General features: G+C 42.6%; 1 protein-coding gene across 1 annotated transcript in view; it reads right to left on the reverse strand.

Moving 5' to 3' along the window:
* Window positions 1-18,949, reverse strand: part of LOC121442321 (F-box/LRR-repeat protein 20-like) — a 72,188-nt gene that overhangs the window by 41,499 nt on the left and 11,740 nt on the right. Inside the window, 1 exon segment of the mRNA XM_041643822.1 lies at window positions 4,928-4,989. Coding sequence (XP_041499756.1) covers window positions 4,928-4,989 — 62 coding nt within the window.

Genomic DNA, 18,949 nt, shown 5'->3' on the forward strand with positions numbered 1-18,949 from the left:
GTTTGTTTTTTTTTTTATTTTTCTTTTTTTTTTATTTTTTCGAGACAGGGTTTCTCCGTAGCTTTTGGTTCCTGTCCTGGAACTAGCTCTTGTAGACCAGGCTGGCCTAGAACTCACAGAGATCCGCCTGCCTCTGCCTCCCGAGTGCTGGGACTAAAGGCATGCGCCACCACCGCCCGGCTCAATTGTTTTATTATATTTAATTTATTTGATGGGTAGAGGGTACCAAGGATCAAGCACAGGTCTTCAGGCTTGGAGGTGAATGCCTTTAGTCATTCTATAACTATAAAAGTGGGAATGTTGATGATATGAAATTTCTAAATTTAGCTTTTTGAGAACTGCCAAGTGTTTTTTCCGTATACTAGTTGTTTTTGTTTTGATTTTTGAGACAGGCAGAGGCAGGAGGATCTCTGTGAGTTCAAGGCCAGCCTGGTTTACTGAGTGAGTTTCAGGATAGTCAGAGTTGTTACACAGAGAAATCCTGTCTTGAGAAGAGCAAAATGATGATGATGAAAAACACAGTAAAATTATAATTGACATGCTTTCCATAACATAGCAAAGTAGACAATTTATGAAACAACTCAAGTTATCAAGACCTATGATAAGCTAAGTATTGTGGCTTAGTCTATAATCTCAGCACTTGGGAGACTTAAGGAAAGGAGGTTGAGCTAAAGAGTCAGATCCTATTATCAATAAAACAAAAGCAGGCTGGCATCGGCCTATAATCCCAGAACTTGGGAGGTGGGTGATTGATGGAGGAAGGTCATTGGTTAAAAAATAAAGAAACTGCTTGGCCCTCATAGGTTAAAACATAGGTGGGTGGAGTAAACAGAACAGAATGCTGGGAGGAAGAGGAAGTGAGCTCAGAGGCCATGCTCCCCTCTCCCAGGCAGACGCAATGAAGCTACAACCCAGGATGGACGTAGGCTAGAATCTTCCCGGTAAGCACACCTTGGGGTGCTACACACATTATTAGAAATGGGCTAGTCCAGGTGCGAGAGTCAGCAGAGAAGAGGCTAGATATAATGGGCCAAGCAGTGTTTAAAAGAATACAATTTGTGTGTTGTTATTTTGGGCCTAAGCTAGTCAGGCGAACAGGAGCTGGCAGGAACGCGGCCCGCAGCTCCCACAACAGGAGATAGAGGGGAAAGCTTGCACAAGGAGACCCTTTCTCAAAACCAGCACAAACCAACAGAAGAAACCAAAAAAAAACCATTCCCTATGATAAAATATACATAAAAAACAAACTCATTTAAAAACTACTGCAGTAGGGTATGGTATTGCTTGACTTTTTTATCTCAGTACTCAGGAAGAGGAGTCAGGTGATCTGTGAGTTTTGAGGCCAGCCTGGTCTACACAGTGTATTCTAGGACAGTAAGGGAGACCCTGTCTCAAAAACAACAAACAAATAAAAAAATTCAAAAGCAAATCACCTCCATAAGGATATAATGAAGACAAATAGACCAGGGCCATAGCTCACTGCAGAGTGTTTGCCAAGCATTTTTAGAGCCTCGGGTTTGAGTCTTAGTACTGAGCAAGAAAGGAAACAGACAGCAGAGATTCTGATCTTCTTGTTTGTTTGTATACTTCTGGCTGGCTTGGAACTTGCTATGGACCTGAGCTTACCTCCAACTGAGGCATGTTCTGAAGTGGAACTGTATTTTCTTATCTTACGAGCCAGCTGTCCTCCATTCCTTCCTTTCTTTATGAAGATAACAGAAGCTGAGCTCACAAGATAGTTTACTACCTTTTGGCCTTAAATCTTCCACACAAAAAAATAAATAGACTACTGAGGTCAGGAAAAAAAAGCCTCTCATGCTCTGACTGATGAAGTGGAACATCAAAGGCTTCTAGCCTTTTTTTTTTTAAAATATTTATTTATTTATTTTGTATACAATATTCTGTCTGTATGTATGCCTGCAGGCCAGAAGAGGGCACCAGATCTCATTACAGAGCCACCATGTGGTTGCTGGGAATTGAACTCAGGACCTTTGAAAGAGCAGGCAGTGCTCTTAACCTCTGAGCCATCTCTCCAGCCCCGGCTTCTAGCCTTTTTAAACCTTTTATTTAGTATGAGTGGTGGGGAGACAGGACACTACCGGTGTGTGTGTTTGTGTAGAGGTCAGAGAACAGCTTGGTAATCCATTCTCTCTCTCTACTTTCCATGGGATCTGGAGCTCAAACGGTCAGCAGGGTATTGTAGCAAGTGCTGAGCTAGCTTATTGATCCAAACATGAGGAACTGTTAAACAGCTCACCAGGAATTGTCATGCTTGCCAGTGTGCTGGTACATGCCTTTACGCCCCAGGCCTTTGGAGGCAGGGGTTCAGGCCAGTCAGGACTATAACTAGTCTCAAAAAACAGGCAGAGCTCTGTGAGTTCAAGGCCAGCCTGGTCTACAGAGCGAGTTCCAGAACAGCCAGGGCTACACAAAGGAACCCTGTCTTGAAAAACCAATAAATAAATAAATAGACTACTGAGGTCAGGAAAAAAAAGCCTCTCATGCTCTGACTGATGAAGTGGAACATTAATATTGCTCATTATTAAACAAGAAAATGTTCACGCTCAGATTTTTTATTTTAATTTCATGTTTGGAGTAAGAGTCTTTGGCCCAGGCTGGTCTTGAATTTACTATGTAGCCAAGAATGACCTTCAGTTCCTGACCATTCCTCCTCCACCTCCCAGGAGTCACACTCACTGCAGACTGATTTTTTTCTTGTTCTTGTTTTTTACACAAGTTCTCTCTATAAGCCTTGGCTGTCCTGGAACTCACTCTATAGGCCAGGCGGGCCTTGAACTCACAGAGATCCACCTGCCTCTGCCTTCTGAGTGCTGGGATTAAAGGCATGTGCTACCAAGTCTAGTTCAGACTGATTTCTAATGGTTCCATCCATGTCAATGATGTCTAATATTCTCCAACAAAAAGAGACTGAAAGCCACATGCAGCTTGGAAGACAGCAGAGAAGACTCAGACCTCCTTATCTGTGCAGTGTTATCTGTCTACGGCACCCCAACACATCACACGATACCACAACCCACATGTGATCAGGTCTCCTATATAAAGCAGAATGAAAAGAACTATTTAGGGTCCTTATGACTTTTACCCTGAAAAAATCATGGGTGGCAGTAAGTTTAGAGAGATGAAATCCAAAAGAAAATGCAGATGATCACAAACAGTGGAAAGGAAGAGAGGCAGAAGGTGGGAACATAAATTCGACCGAGCTTGAATGATTTCTGAATACTGTATGCAAGCACTCTAGTCCAAGCAGCTAAGGCACTCCTGCAATGGGCCCAAGTGAGTGAAGCAAAGGAGTCTCCAAGCGTGAGGGTCACTGTGAATCTGTCTCTAGGAGTCAGGAGCGATTGTACATTCCTTTAATCCCGGCAGTTCAAAGACAGCCTGGTCTACACAGTGAGCTCCAGATCAGCCAGGGCTACAGAGTGAGATCCTGTCTACAAAAAGACTAAGAAACAGCTATCTTGGCCAGCTGTGGTGGAGGCAGAGGCAGGTGGATCTGAGTTCAAGGCCAGTTTGGTCCCCACAGCTAGTTTCAAGACAGCCAGGGCGACATAGAGAAAAAGGAAGGAAGAAACCGCTGTCCTGCCCTGTCCTTGAGCACAATAATTTGTTAAATCTCAAAAGAAAATATATTTTCCTTCTCAGTAATGATACCCTATAAATACAGAATATTCTGTGCAGGGACTCAGCAAATAATTCCCCAAATGTCAATTTTTTTCCCAGGGAATTCCTAAGTGAGAGATCTCTAAATTAGAGGCTGCATTTTGAGTCATGGATAGTGCTACAATGTAGTTTCTACAAATTAAAGCACTGTAAAATCCTAATCCTAATTATAATCTAAGGAAGAAAAGAACCATTGCTTTCACTTTTAAAACAAGAGGACAGGCCTCGCGGCACACGCTTTTAAACCCAGTGTTTGAGAAGCAGAGGCCATGGTATCTCTCACGTCCAGGCCAGCCCGATCTATATAGTGAGATTCCAGGCCAGTCAGCCCGGACTACATGGTAAAATCCTGTCTCAAAGAGAAAAAAACACACCCCCTCTCCTCCCTCATTTTTCTCGGAGTGGCTTGGGGTTTGTAGACTTTCTGTTCTATCACGTGTGTGTGCTGCGTTGGCTATGAAGTTGTTTGCAGCCCAAGCCGTTGAAGGACCTATACATACCTAGGAGCTGTGAGCTGTCCCAGCCAGCTTGAGTGTGCACATCTTGAAATAAATGAATGACTTGGTACACAGTGGAAAAAAAAAAAAGAGAGAGAGAGAGAGAGAAAACAGTGGCTGGGCACTGGTGGCACACACCTTTAATCAAAACACAAAGGAGGCAAAGGCAGGTGGATCTCTGTGTTTGAGACCAGACTCACTACAGAGCGAGTTCCAGAACAGCCAGGGCTACACAGAGAAACCCTGTCTCTCAAAGGGGTAGGTTGGTGGTGGGGATTTAAATCTATACCACAGAAGGAATATAAAAATGCTTTAAAAACAAGGAGCAATAAATAATTCCATGTAGTTCCCAGTGCAGGTAACATTTTAATATAAACATAAAGGAGTAGGAAAATAGTATGGCCTAGAATCTCTCTTCAAAAGATTGAAAATTTTCTGTCTTACAATAAGGCAAAGTCAAGATACAAAATCATATGCAGGTCTAAGTTGAAACATTGCTAACAATTTTTTAAAAACTGTTACAATAAACTAAATATTCCAGATAATATAGACCAAGCAGGTATAGCCTGTGAGTTGAGTCTCACTGAAGGCCACGAACTTACCCTAACACATCTGTAGAGGACAGTGTCAGAAGGTTGGTCTCTCCTGACACTGGAACACTGGGAACAGAACACTAGCAACAAGTTTATGCTTAACATGCAAGCACGATGTACACCACCAACCGAAACAGAATTAGGGCTCAGACGTACCTTAGTAGGAGTTCTTTGGGAAGTTTTTTATTGATTACAGCTTCATCACTGTTTGAGAACATCTGTTAAAAAAAAAAAAGGCCATTGCATCAGGCATTAACATTTGATCATGTTCACAGGTGGGAGACAATTCCCTCTGGAGAAAGGTCAAAAAAAAAAAAAAGTGGGGAGCCAGCAAAATGATTTAGGAGGTAAATGCTGCCAAGCCTGATGATGATCTAGTTCAAACCCTGGAGTCATCATCAGGAGAGAACTGATGGCTGACAGTTGTCCTCTTTTTGGGGGGTGGGGTTCAATACAGGGTTTCTCTGTAGCTTTGGAGCCTGTCTTGGAACTCACTCTATAAACCAGACTGGTCCCAAACTCAGAGCTCTGCCTGTCTCTGCCGCCTGAGTGTGCCCCACCACCAATCAGTAAAGATTGTCCTCTTACCTTCCTCACAATGGGGATCCAAGGTATGGTGAGACAATACACCAGCTTCCTAAATTACCTTAACCTTATATCCAATCTAGTGCCTACACTAATCCAGAAACCCCTCCCCTCCAACCTCAAAAGTTCCCTAAACTCTAATGGCGGAAGTCCCTCTCCCAGATCTGTTAAAGGGACTTTCTCTGTTCTCTGAGTTACAGTTGGAGCTCCTGCTACAGACCCCAGAGGTAGGCGGATCTGAGTTCAAAGCTAGCTTGATCTAGACAGCAGTTTCCGGACAGCTGGGACTACAGAGATCCTCACTGAGCACTGACTAGAGAGTGCCATTCACACAGAGCTGGAGGGCACTGTTGTCCGACAGCTAATGAGTTCCCTAACTAGACACACGGATTATGTCTCCATTTGTTTAGGATTACCTTGATTTCTGCCAGTAATCTACTCTCACACCCCTAAGCCTTTCAAAAAATTAAACAGTAACAAAAAAACCCACTATTGAATCTCACTATTGTAGCCTTAGCTGGTCTGGAACTCACTACACAGACCATGATGGCCTTAAACTCACAGGGATTCACCTGCCTTTGTCTCCTAAGTGCTAGTATTAAAGGTAAGTGCCACCAGGCCCAGTCACAATCATTAAAAAACATATGCCTTTTTTTAAAAAGATGTATTTATTTATTACGTATACAGTGTTCTGTCTATCTGTATGCTTGCAGACCAGAAGAAGGCACCAGATCTCATTACAGGTGGCTGTGAGCCACCATGTGGTTGCTGGGAATTGAACTCAGGACCTCTGGAAGAGCAGGCAGTGCTCTTAACCTCTGAGCCATCTCTCCAGCCCCCAATATATGCCTTTTGACTGACATGTTTAACCCATTTCTCCTTGATTAGGCGCGTCTCTCAGTCTAAGTGTTTCTAAATGTGTTATTTCTTTCCATCTGAACGGCCCCGAGTGCCATCTCCTGTGCTTCTTTACAGGGCCAGAATGGCGTTTTCTCTTGGGGGCTGTACTTTATTTTGTTACCAGCTTCCAAGGCACTCAATGGCGAATGAGTGATTTTGCTTTGTTCCTTTCTAGGATGTGCCTGATTCTCAAAGAGGTAAGAAAAATGCCTTCGTCACACCCTGATGGTAAAGCTGGGGGTTAAAAGCAGAGCATCTCAGTAATGCTATTCCTCCTTTACTTCCTTGATGCTTTTGAATAGATATTTTCTGTTGTCCATTATAATGCCTTCGTTTTAAAGATTTATTTACATGTATGAGGTTTTTCTGGTTTGTGTTTCTGCACCACATGTATGCCTGGTGCTTACAGAGGTCAGAAGAGGGAGGCTGATCCCCTGGAACTGGAGTTCTGTACAGCTGTGAACTGCCCATGCAGGTGCTGGCAATCAGAGCTGCTCCTCTGTGAGGACAAATGTCCTTTTCTTCTTCTTCTTTTTCTCCTTTTGGTTTTTCTGTAGACCATGAGAGCCTTAAACTCACTGACCCACCTGTCTCTGGTGAAGAGTGCCGAATTAGGGGAATGTGTCACCAGCAGCAGCAAGGAAGAACAGTTTCTTTTTATTTTATTTTTTGTTTGTTTGGTTTTTGTTTTTTTTTTTTTTTTGAGACAGGGTTTCTCTGTAGCTTTGGAGCCTGTCCTGGAACTCACTCTGTAGACCAGGATGGCCTCGGGAAGAACAGTTTCTTAACTGTTGAACCATCTCTCTATTTCCTTTTTTTTTTATATTTTTATGGTTTATTTAACTTTATTTTTATGTGTGAAGGTGTCAGATAACCTGCAACTGGATCTTCAGACAGTTGTGAGCTAACATGTGGGTGCTGGGAATTGAACTCGGGTCCTCTGGAAGAGCAGTCAGTGCTCTTAACCACTGAGCCATCTCTCCAGCCCCCCATCTCTCTATTTCCTAATTTTTTTTCCCTTATGTTTGTTTGTTTTTCAAGAGAGGGTTTCTCTGTGTAGTCCTGGCTGTCCTGGAGCTCAGAGATCCACCTGCCTCTTTCTCCTATGTGCTGGAACTAAGGGCATGCACTACCACTACTTGGCTTTAATTTTTTTCATTTAAAAAATGTTTTAAAAATTATTTTCCTAATGGTTGCTCTAGCAATTCCAGTATACACCCTAACTAGTCAAAACATATTTCAGATTGCTCACTATAAAATACAGAAACGACAAGAGCTCTACTTTTCCTCTTTTCTTTTACAATTATATATTAATCTGATAAACCAAAAACTATATAGTTCTTAATTACACAACTTTCAATTTAGCTAGGACAATGAAAGGACAGTTTATTTATAGTCTTTTATATTTACCTCTGTAACTAACATTCATAGTGGTTTTTCAAGTTACCATCTGGTACCATATTCTGTAAGTTTGAACAGCCTTTAATAATTCATGTAAGACAGATCTGCAAACAAATGTCTTGGTGCTTGCTTATTAGGGATTTAAAAAAAAAACTCCTCTAATGTTTTGAGCTTTGGTTTGAGTTTTTAAAACAGGGTCTTGATCTATAGCCCAAGCTAGCCTTGAATTCATATGCCTCAGTTTCTGAATAACAAAGTTTTGGGGTTTTTTTAAAATTTATTTATTTATTAAAGATTTCTGCCTCCTCCCCGCCACCGCCTTCCATTTCCCTCCCCCTCCCTCATCAGCCCGAAGAGCGATCAGAGTCCCCTGACTTGTGGGAAGTCCAACGACCACCCACCTCCATCCAGGTCTAGTAAGGTGAGCATCCAAACTGCCTAGGCTCCCCCAAAGCCAGTACGTGCAGTAGGATCAAAAACCCATTGCCATTGTTCTTGAGTTCTCAGTAGTCCTCATTGTCCGCTATGTTCAGCAAGTCCGGTTTTATCCCATGCTTTTTCAGACCCAGGCCAGCTGGCCTTGGTGAGTTCCTGATAGAACATCCCCATTGTCTCAGTGTGTGGGTGCACCCCTCGCGGTCCTGAGTTCCTTGCTCATGCTCTCTCTCCTTCTGCTCCTGATTTGGACCTTGAGATTTCTGTCCGGTGCTCCAATGTGGGTCTCTGTCTCTGTCTCCTTTCATCGCCTGATGAAGGTTAATATTCAGGAGGATGCCTATATGTTTTTCTTTGGGTACACCTTCTTATTTAGCTTCTCTAGGATCGCGAATTATAGGCTCAATGTCCTTTATTTATGGCTAGAAACCAAATATGAGTGAGTACATCCCATGTTCCTCTTTTTGGGTCTGGCTTACCTCACTCAGGATAGTGAATAACAAAGTTTCTATGGAGAAACAATTATCAGTAGGTCTGTGCATCTATGTATCTCTGTGTGTGTGTGTGTGTGTGTGTATGTGTGTGTGTGTGTAGAGAGAGAGAGAGAGAAATTAATGCTGGAGATTATAAGCATGTAGAGACGATGTCCAAAAGCTCAGGAGCTCTGATGTCCAAGGGTAGACGAGGGATGTCTTAGAACATGGGGAGGGAAACACCAGAGAAATACTTTATTTCTTATGTAAATTTCCACAAACCCCTAAAGTTGACACAGAATTTGTTTTTCCTTTTTCTTTCTTTCTTTCTTTCTTTTTTTTTTTTTTAAGTTTTAGTTCGAGACAGGGTTTATCTCTGTAATCCTGGCTGTCTTGGAACTCAGGCTCAAACTCAAGAGATCTGCCTACCTCTGCCTCCAGAGTGTTGGGATTAAAGGCGTGCGCCACCACCCAGCCAAAAACCTTTTTTAAAGAGAGAAATTTGTGTAACAATTGTTTTAAAGTGTACATTTTAGTGGGATCTTAGTACATTTTAATGTACTTAAAACTGCTGCGCTATTACCATCTTCGCAGCTCCAGAATGTCCTTATCCCCTCAGAACACTCTGTATCCATTAAGAAATCACTTGGGAGCCTCACTGTTCCTTATAATCTAGACAGCCACTGCTTTTCTCCAGTACATGAATTTTCCTATGCCTGGTTACTTCATACAAAGGGAATCGAAACATGCTGTGTTATGCATCACTGATCTCTTTTAATAATGGCTCTGAGTCTTCAAAGATCTCGAAAGAACAGTACTCAACTTCATATGGAAAAGCAAAAAACCCAGGATAGCCAAAACAATACTGTGCAATAAAAGAACTTCTGGAGGCATCACAATCCCTGACTTCAAACTCTACTATAGAGCTACAGTACTGAAAACAGCCTGGTACTGGCATAAGAACAGACAGGAGGACCAATGGAACCGAATAGAAGACCTAGATATCAATCCACATATCTTTGAACACCTGATCTTTGATAAAGAAGCAAAAAATATCAAATGGAAAAAAGAAAGTATATTTAACAAGTGGTGCTGGCATTACTGGATATCAACATGTAGAAAAATGAAAATAGACCCATATCTATCACCATGCACAAAACTCAATCCAAATGGATCAAAGACCTCAACATAAAGCCAGCCACACTGAACCTTATAAAAGAGAAAGTGGGAAGTACACTTGAACGCATTGGCACAGGGAACCACTTCCTAAATAGAACCCCAGCAGCACAGACACTGAGAGAAACAATTAATAAATGGGACCCCCTGAAACTGAAAAGCTTCTGTAAATCAAAGGACACAATCAACAAGACAAAACGACAGCTTATAGAAAAGATCTTCACTAGCCCCACATCAGACAGAGGTCTGAACTCCAAAATATACAAAGAACTCAAGAAATTGGACACCAAAAGATCATATAACTCCCCTCCCCCCAAAATGGAGTACAGACCTAAACAGAGAACTCTCAACAGAGGAATCTAAAATGGCTGAAAGACACTTAAGAAAATGTTCAACATCCTTAGTCATCAGAGAAATGCAAATCAAAACAACTCTGAGGTTCTATCTTACACCTATAAGAATGGCCAAAATCACAAACACTGATGACAACTTATGCTGGAGAGGATGTGGGGTAAAGGGAACACTTCTGCATTGCTAGTGGGAATGCAAGCTGGTAAAACCCCTTTGGATGTCAGTGTGGCAATTTCTCAGAAAATTAGGAAACAACCTTTCTCAAGACCCAGTAATACCACTTTTGGGTATATATCCAAAGGATGCTCAATTTGTGTCACAAGGACATGTGCTCAACTATGTTTGTAGCAGCTTTGTTTGTCATAGCCAGGACCTGGAAACAACCTAATTGCCCCTGACCAGTGAATGGATAAAGAAAATGTGGTACATTTACACAATGGAGTACTACACAGCAGAAAAAAAAATAACGGCAGCTTGAATTTTGCAAGAAACTAGATGGAGCTAGAAAAATTATTTTAAGTGAGGTAACCCAGACACAGAAAGACAATTATCACATGTACTCACTCATAAGTGGTTTTTAAACATAAAGCAAAGAAAACCAGCCTACAAACCACAATCCCAGAGTACTTAGACAACAATGCAGACACTAAGAGAGACTTACATAGATATAGTCTACATGGGAAGTAGAAAGTAGAAAAATACAAGATCTCCTGAGTAAATTGGGAGCATGGGGACCTTGGGGGAAGACTGAAGGGGGAAGAGGAGAGGCAGGGAGGGGAGCTGAGAAAAATGTAGAGCTCAATAGGTATCAATAAAAAAAATGTAAAAAAAAAATAAGGGCTCCGAGATTTATCTACGCTGCACTGCTGTCAGTACTTCATCTCTTTTCACGTCCTCGACACACACACTTTCTGCATTCATTCACGTTAGTGGTCACCTTGGCTGTTAACACGCCTCTGGATATTGTGAATACTGATATCAGCATCAGCATTGTTTTCTTTTGTTTTTGCTTTTTTTCGAGACAGGGTTTCTCTGTGGTTTTGGAGCCTGTCCTGGGAACTAGCTCTGTAGACCAGGCTGGCCTTGAACTCAGAGATCCCTGCCTCTGCCTCCCGGGTGCTGGGATTAAAGGCGTGCGCCACCACGCCTGGCCATGAATACCTATTTTTAATTCATCTAGGCAATGTGACACTTGAATAAAATTTTAAGAAGTCATTAAACTGATTTCTGCAGTGACTGCACCAGTCTATGTTTCTACCACAAAGACTCACATTTCTCTATGCTCCTGCCTACACCTGTCTGTGACGTTCTATCCAGCTCTGGGGACAGCGTGTATGTGGGGGACAAGCCTTCCACAACCAGCTCTATACCTATTCAAATCCTTTAACCTTAGAACTGGGCTGTTTTATTGACTAGCAGGGTTCCTTGTAAGGATTCTAAACACTAAAGCTTTCTTCAGTATAGGACCATGACTTCCATTTTTTAAGGTTATCTGTTTAAAGTCTCAGGGGTCTGAATACACAGTTAAGTGCATGTGTTCTTTGGGTTTTTTTTTTTTTGTTTGTTTGTTTGTTTGTTTTGGGTTTATTTTCAAGAAAGGGTTTCTCTGTGAAGTTTCAGAGCCCTTCACAGAAGGCATTCTGCAAACCAGGGTAGCCTTGAATGCTCAGAGATCTGCCTGTCTCTGCCTCCTGAGTTATTTGGTTTTTGAGGCAGAGTCTCACTGCATTGCTTGGGCTACTTTCTAACATATCTCAAAGGGATCCTACCATTCAGCTTTTCTGGTTGTGACTTTTGGCATACGACAACCACGCCTAGCTAGAATTCTTTCTATTTTCTTTCTGGTGGTGCTGGGGACTGGACCCAGAGCCCTACACATGCTGCCTAAAGGCTCCACTGCTAAGCAATACCCAACCCCACAATCTTGATCATGTTTTTTCTGAAACCCTGAATATCATCCAACGCTTTCTGGCTTTTCACTGTTCCTTCTGCTTGCTTCAGGCTAGAGGTCCTACCACAGACTCCCAAAGGCTTGGTTGCGGGTACACATCACATCTGAATAGCTAGTATTTCTGATCAAAGTCAGCTGTTAACCACAGTGCTCTTCTTTGTATATGAATTATTTTCTTTTTGTTTCCAGATTTGTCTTAAAACAGTTTGATAACAATTTAGCCAGGTACAGATATCTTTGTATTTATTCTACTTTAAGATCACTAAATACTGGACTGTACAGATCAATATTTTCATCTGGTAGGGCATGGTGATCCCCACGTTTAATCCCAGCACTCAGGAAGCAGAAACAGGCAGATGTGTTAGTTTGAGACTAGCCTAATCTACACACTGACGTACACAATTAATAAAAACCCAGAGAATTAGGGTTCAACCTGAAAGTCAGAAAAAGCAAAACAGCCAGCCACTGGCTCTTACCTCTACTTCAGTCTGAAATAGCAACCCTGTCCCCAGGAATCTCAGAATAAGACTGTTTGTGAGAGCTGTCTCATCCCATTTTATAGTCCTCTCTAGAGCTAGGATTAAAGGTGTGCACCATTACCGCCTAGTTTTTAAGGCAAAGTAGTGTGGCTACTGGGACTAAAGGTGTGTCAGCACTGCCTGGTCTGTAAGGTTGACCAGTGGGACTGTTTTATTCTATGATCTTCAGGCAAGCTTTATTTATTAAAATACAAATGAAATATCACCACACAATGACTTCTAAGTCAGCCAGGGATAGACAGAAAGACCATGTCTCAAAATAATAAATACGGGTATTTTCATCAAATTGTTGGTCACAGGCTCAGTATTATTCCCAGTAGCCCAAAGACAGATGTAAACTGAGTGTCCAACTACAAATAAATGGATAATAAAATATGTTATATGCATGTAAGTGGAAAGTTTAAGATAAAAAGAAAACTCTAGGCTCCCCCACCTTTCCTTATGAAGGAAGTACACTGAGGAGTTACTTAGCTTTGAAAGGTAGCTCTCAGCTGGCTACAGAGTCCATGCCTGCAACAACAATGCTTGGGAGACAAATGCAGAAGGATCATGAGTTTGAAGCTAGCCTGGGCTGAATACTGAGACCATATCTACAAAACCAAAACCAACAACGAAAAAGACAAGGCTGAGGAGACTATCCAGTGGGAAAGGTTCTTGTTACCCAAGCATGAGAACTTGAGTTCAAATCTCCAGAATCCATTTAAAGCCAGATGGACGGTGTCAGGCAGATGGGAGGCAGACACAGAATCTCAGGTGCTCACAGAACAGCTACAATGACCATGAGTGACCCGTAAGGTTGTCCTCTAACTTTCCCAAGCCCACTGTGGCACGCGCACAATCATACTCACGCAGATGAACATGGCCGTGAGCACACAGACCAAACACATAAAGGCTTAAAAAAAAACAAGCACTGTGCAGTGGTAACGAGTGCTTTCCAAGGCCTGGCCTAAGAAACACAGCGGCATCTTCCGGGATCACTCCTGCTATCACATAAGAAGTCTAGGCTAGACTTCAGGAGGACAGTCATGTGGAAGCCAGAATCAGCTGACAGCAGCACCGGTCTCATGCTCTAATAAAGGCCTATTACACACTCCAGAAACAGTCAAGAGGGATGCAGCCTGCTGAGTGACCTTTTAAAAAGACAAGCACAACTGCCAGGGTGAGCTAATTATTGTAAGCTACTCAATGGTACTTAACATTAAGAGGGTAGAGGACAGCAACTACTAAAAAAAAATGGCGCTTCATTGAAAGAAAATGTATAACTTGTGGTCTCCTTTTCATAGATTTGAACAAACTAGTAGCCTGGGACAAGTCAAATCTTATAGCAGTAGGGAACACTTTGGGGAAAGGTTAAGAGAGAATAGTCATAAAGAAACCCATAATTAAAGATGGATTTGTTTTGCTTTGTTTTTTCAAGACAGGGTTTCTCTGTATAGCACTGACTATCCTGGAACTTGCTCCGTAGATCAGGATGGACTTGAACTCAGAGATCCTACTGCCTCTGCCTCCTGCATGCAGGGATTAAAGGTGTGCTCCACACCACCTGGCTGAGTAATTTTAAAAAATACTTTTCCTATAAGTAGGTTTTACAAGGTTTGCCATTCCCTCACTCAACCAACACCAGATGTTTTTTCAATTGTTTTTCTTGCCAGAATCCAAAAGGAAAAACATTTTTGTATGCTAATAAATTTGAAACAAAATAAGATTATAATTTCCCCACCCAACAGCTCTTCCTTAGTAGAAATATAATTGTTTCTTAGAGACAAACTGTGGCCAGTATATTACCACACCCTGACTAAGCTATCTCAAGATAAAAACACCACACCACTTAACAGTCAAGCTCTCTGTGATAGACACCTATACCATCTGACGCAACAGCACACATTTTCCTTTATGTTGTTCCTACCTTGTCTACTTGGCCTACATCCGCCACCAATTCTTGGTCTGCACTTGGCTTTAGAGCTGTTTGTGCATGTACACACATCCATGGAATGCCCTGCCAGAGGAGGATGTCGGGTGTCCTGCTGTAACCCTTGAGACAAGGTCTCTCACTCACCTGGAGATGTTTTCCAGATAGGCTAAGGCAGGCAGCAAACCCTAGCAATTCTCTTCTCTCTGTCCCCCACGCCCAGTGCTGAGGTAAAAGGCAGATATAAGACCACAGGTGGGTCTTACATGGGTACTAGGGATCTGAACGTGGGCCACCATAATGGTGTTATACACGCACCGAGCCGTTTCCTGTTCTTTGCACTTTCATTCCTTTTTCGTCTCCTAACTTGGTTTTACTATCTGAGCAATATTTCAGGTCCCTAAGGACTCCTAAGTTTAATTCCCAGGACTCGTACTGAAGAAGGAGAAAACATGTCTGCAAGTTGGCTTCTGACTTCCATGGTTCCTTGTGGCATGTGCTAAATAACTGTAGTATTTAAATAAAGTGCACAAATCGTTCGTCTCCTGCCCTCTGAAGACATAATCACAGAAAGCATCATTTGAGACTACAATAAGAGGTTAGAAGAGGCAATAATATTTTGTAGCCAGTGACTGTAGAGGAGATGTGAGAAATAGTTTTATTCTGTGATGTGGGGCGCTACACAGATTAGGAATGGGTTAGTCAAGATGTGAGAGTTAGCCAAGAAGAGACTAAAACTAATGGGCCAGGCAGTGTTTAAAAGAATATAGTTTGTGTGTTGTTATTTCGGGGTATAAGCTAGCCAGGCAGCCGGGAGATGGGTGGCAGGAAGCGGCCCACCACTCCTTCTACAATTCTGGCCATGCTGATCAGAAATCCCTTTTTTTGCAGGGGGTGGTGGCACGTGTCTTTAATCCCAGCACTCAAGAGTGTTGTTTGTTTTGTTTTTTAAGCAAGGTCTCTCTCTATTACATAGCTCTGGCTGTCCTGGAACTTACTAGTAGACCTGGCTGGCCTTGAACTCCCAGAGATTCACTTGTCTCTACCTGCCCAGTGCTGGGATTGAAGGTGTGAACTATCATGCCTGACAGAGATCATAGCCTTTAATAACAGCAAACCCTATCACCTCTACTTTCACAATATAGTATATCCTTAATCCTGATGGGGGAGAGTCTTCTGTTTTGTGTTAATTTCATTGGTTAAATAAAGAGACTGCCTTGGCCCTTTAATAGGACATAAAATTAGGTAGGCAGAGTAAACAGAACAGAATGCTGGTAGAAAGAAGCTGAGTCAGGAGTCGCCATGATTCTCCCACTCCAGGCAGACGCAGGTTATGATCCTTCCTAGTAAGCCAGCTCGTGGGCTACACAGATTATTAGAAATGTGTTAGATCAATATGTAAGAGCTAGCCAATAAGAGGCTAGAGCTCATGGGCCAAGCAGTGTTTAAATGAATACAGTTTCCGTGTGATTATTTCGGGTATAAAGCTAGCCGTGCGGGCAGCCGGGTGCCAGGAATGCAGCCCCGCTGCTCATACTACTACATAATCCAAAACATCAAATGCTTCAAATTCAAAATTTTTGAGTGCCACAATTGAAAAATCTTCACCTGACCTCATGTGAGGGGGCATATTCAAAACATAGCACATTAAAATAGTGTATAAACTTAGGTCAGTCTACAAGTAGATGTAAATGAAGCAGATCAGGGCTACGAGATGGCTCAGAGGTGAGGAGCACTTGCTGCTCTTCCAGAGGTTCTGAGTTCAATTCCCAGAACCCGCACAGCAGCTCACAACTGTCTGTAACTCCAGTTCCAGGGAATCCAACACACTCATACAGACATACATGCAAGCAAAACACCAATGCACAAAAATAAAAATAAATAAATAAATCATAATGGGGAATGAGGTGAAGCATATGTTTAATCCCAGCACTTGGGAGGCAGAAACAGGCAAATAACAAGTTCAAGACTAGCCAGGGCCGGGCAGTGGTGGCGCACGCCTTTAATCCCAGCACTTGGGAGGCAGTTCCAGGACAGGAACCAAAAGCTACAGAGAAACCCTGTCACGAAACCCCCTTCCCCCCAAAAAAAGACTAGCCAGGGCTACAGAGCAAGTTCCAAGACCAGACAGAGCTACACAGAGGAACAGTCTCAAACAATGTTTTATAATACTCTCAAAGACGGTTTTATATAATATTGTCTCCAGAGAACAGGAGGGAGATTTTATTTTGGGGGCAAACCAGGGCTTTATGGATACTAGGCATCTAGTCTTTCATCCCAGCTCAACAAGACATTTTCTCCAGTTTAAATGTCTACAAGGCTATTCATCCTCTCCCCCCGCCCTATACACACCAGCAATTCCTACTGATAAGTCTTTACCCTTTATTTATTATTAGTATTGTATATATTACATATTATCCTTTATAATTTACTAATTATATTTTCAACTCCGCCAGGACAAGATTTTGTCTGTCTTGTTCATTTTTACACCCCCTGGTATTCATAACAGCAGGCACATACGAGGTACTCCGTAAATATTTGATGACTGAATTAGTCATTAGCAAATGTGACTGAAGCGGGTGTGGTGATACACTGATGCATGCAATAATCCCAGCACATGGGAAGTTGAGGCTGAATGATCACGAATTCAAGTCAGATGGTACTACAAAGCAAGACCATCTTCAAACCTGTCTCTCTGGTAGAGACAGTGACTAATCAGGTAAGAGCTAGTTTGACAAGCAGTGCTGGGTCCTGGCTTTCCCAAGCTGTCCTCCGACTTTCACATCTGCCTGTAGCACACAATTACCCAGTCCCTCTTACAGGCATAAAACTGATACAGATATGCTCTGTGTGACTATCACAGTGACTCAAAATATATCTGTGTACGTGCCTGGAGTGGTAGTATACGTGCCTTTAATCCTAGCACTCAGAACAGAGGCAGGTAGGTCTCAAAAAAAAAAAAAAAGAAAACTTAAAAATAAAGTATGTATGGGAAGTCAAGGAAGCCCTGAGTGAGTGTGAAAGGAATGGATGAGGTCCCGAGAGAATGTGTATTGTTGACAAGGACCAAAGCCTCATAGTAACAGGAACTGGCAAAGCCTTCTTCCAGGTGAGGCTTAGAGGCATGGAGGATTACCAGTGTTTCTAAACCAACTGCCTGGTGTGAAACTAGCAACTGCAGCTTTTTCCTTCTGGATGACGGCAGCCTGACACTGCTCCCCACCGAGACCTCCTACCCCTCCCTCTTACAATATATATACGAGATGCTCTTATGATAGATACAGGAGGCTCCAGGATGCTCCATAGTTGATGCTGCTCCATTAGAGGTAGCATGGCCCACCTGACCTCAGTTTCTGTGTATGTGTCTGCCATTTCTTCATTCCCTCATAGCCCCCATCAGGACCAAACTGTGCTGGACAAGAGGACAGGGTATGTACATGGTGTGTGTGTGTGTACGATCATTTATTAGTACAAAGTAATGTACAGATACCATTCTTTCAATGTATAAAGCCAGTTAAGGGGCAGGAAGAGTACTTATCTAATGTGTCAAAGGTCTTGGGTTCTATCCTCACTACTGCAAAAGCAGGAGTGCTACAGCATGCCTGTGACCCCAGACCAGTGCTTTGAATGTGAGGGAAGAAATCAGGAGCTCCAGGCCACCCTCTGCTACTTAGTAAGTTGAAAGCCAAACAAGGAGATCTTGTCTTAAAACAAAAGAAAGAGGCCTGTGACCCACACAAGGAAGCAGGAGAGTTCTATAGGCCAGCCTGGGCTAGAGCTAGACTCTATCTCAAGTAACAAAATAACAAAGAAAATAATTATCAGGTCTGAATGGCCTACCAGCTTTTGAAATGGGATTAAATGGGTTTTCCTGTGTTGACAGAACTCCTGGGCTCAAGCCCTTCCCCTGCTTCAGCCTCCCAAGAAGGTCGGGATTCCAGCACCACTGAGCCTTCCAGAGGTTTGTGTGTAGAGCACGGCACGCAGGGCTCCTCCAGCAGACCTACGCTTAGCTCCTAGAACCCATGTCCAGGGACTTACAATTGCCTGTAACCTAGTTCCACTGGGCTGCTTGGCACACTGCACTCCTGTGTACACATACGTACTGACACTCATAATTAAAATAAAAATGGCACTTTAGGAGTAAGTTCCCTTTACAGATTTCCATTGTCTAACTCTAAGGTTCCCTTTACTATGATCCTCTGCAGAGAGATTAGACAGTTAATTCATTGTCAATGTCTTAAATATCTTTATAATCCTAGTAAAGAAAAGCAAATCAGCCAGTGTGGTCTTAATGTGATGCTTTGGATACCTCGCCTGTTTCTGACTACGGAGAAGAGCAGACATCTGAAGGCTGGGATAGGGGTGGGAGTCTGCGGTACTATGACCATGCAAAAGCTTTTGCTGAGAAATAGGTATAATGATTGTGTGGTATCCTGGAGTTTGGCATGCTGTGGC

Source organism: Microtus oregoni, unplaced genomic scaffold (assembly GCF_018167655.1).
Source record: "Microtus oregoni isolate MIOR12 unplaced genomic scaffold, Mior012 000091F_ref0000469, whole genome shotgun sequence".
Taxonomy (NCBI): Eukaryota; Metazoa; Chordata; class Mammalia; order Rodentia; family Cricetidae; genus Microtus; species Microtus oregoni.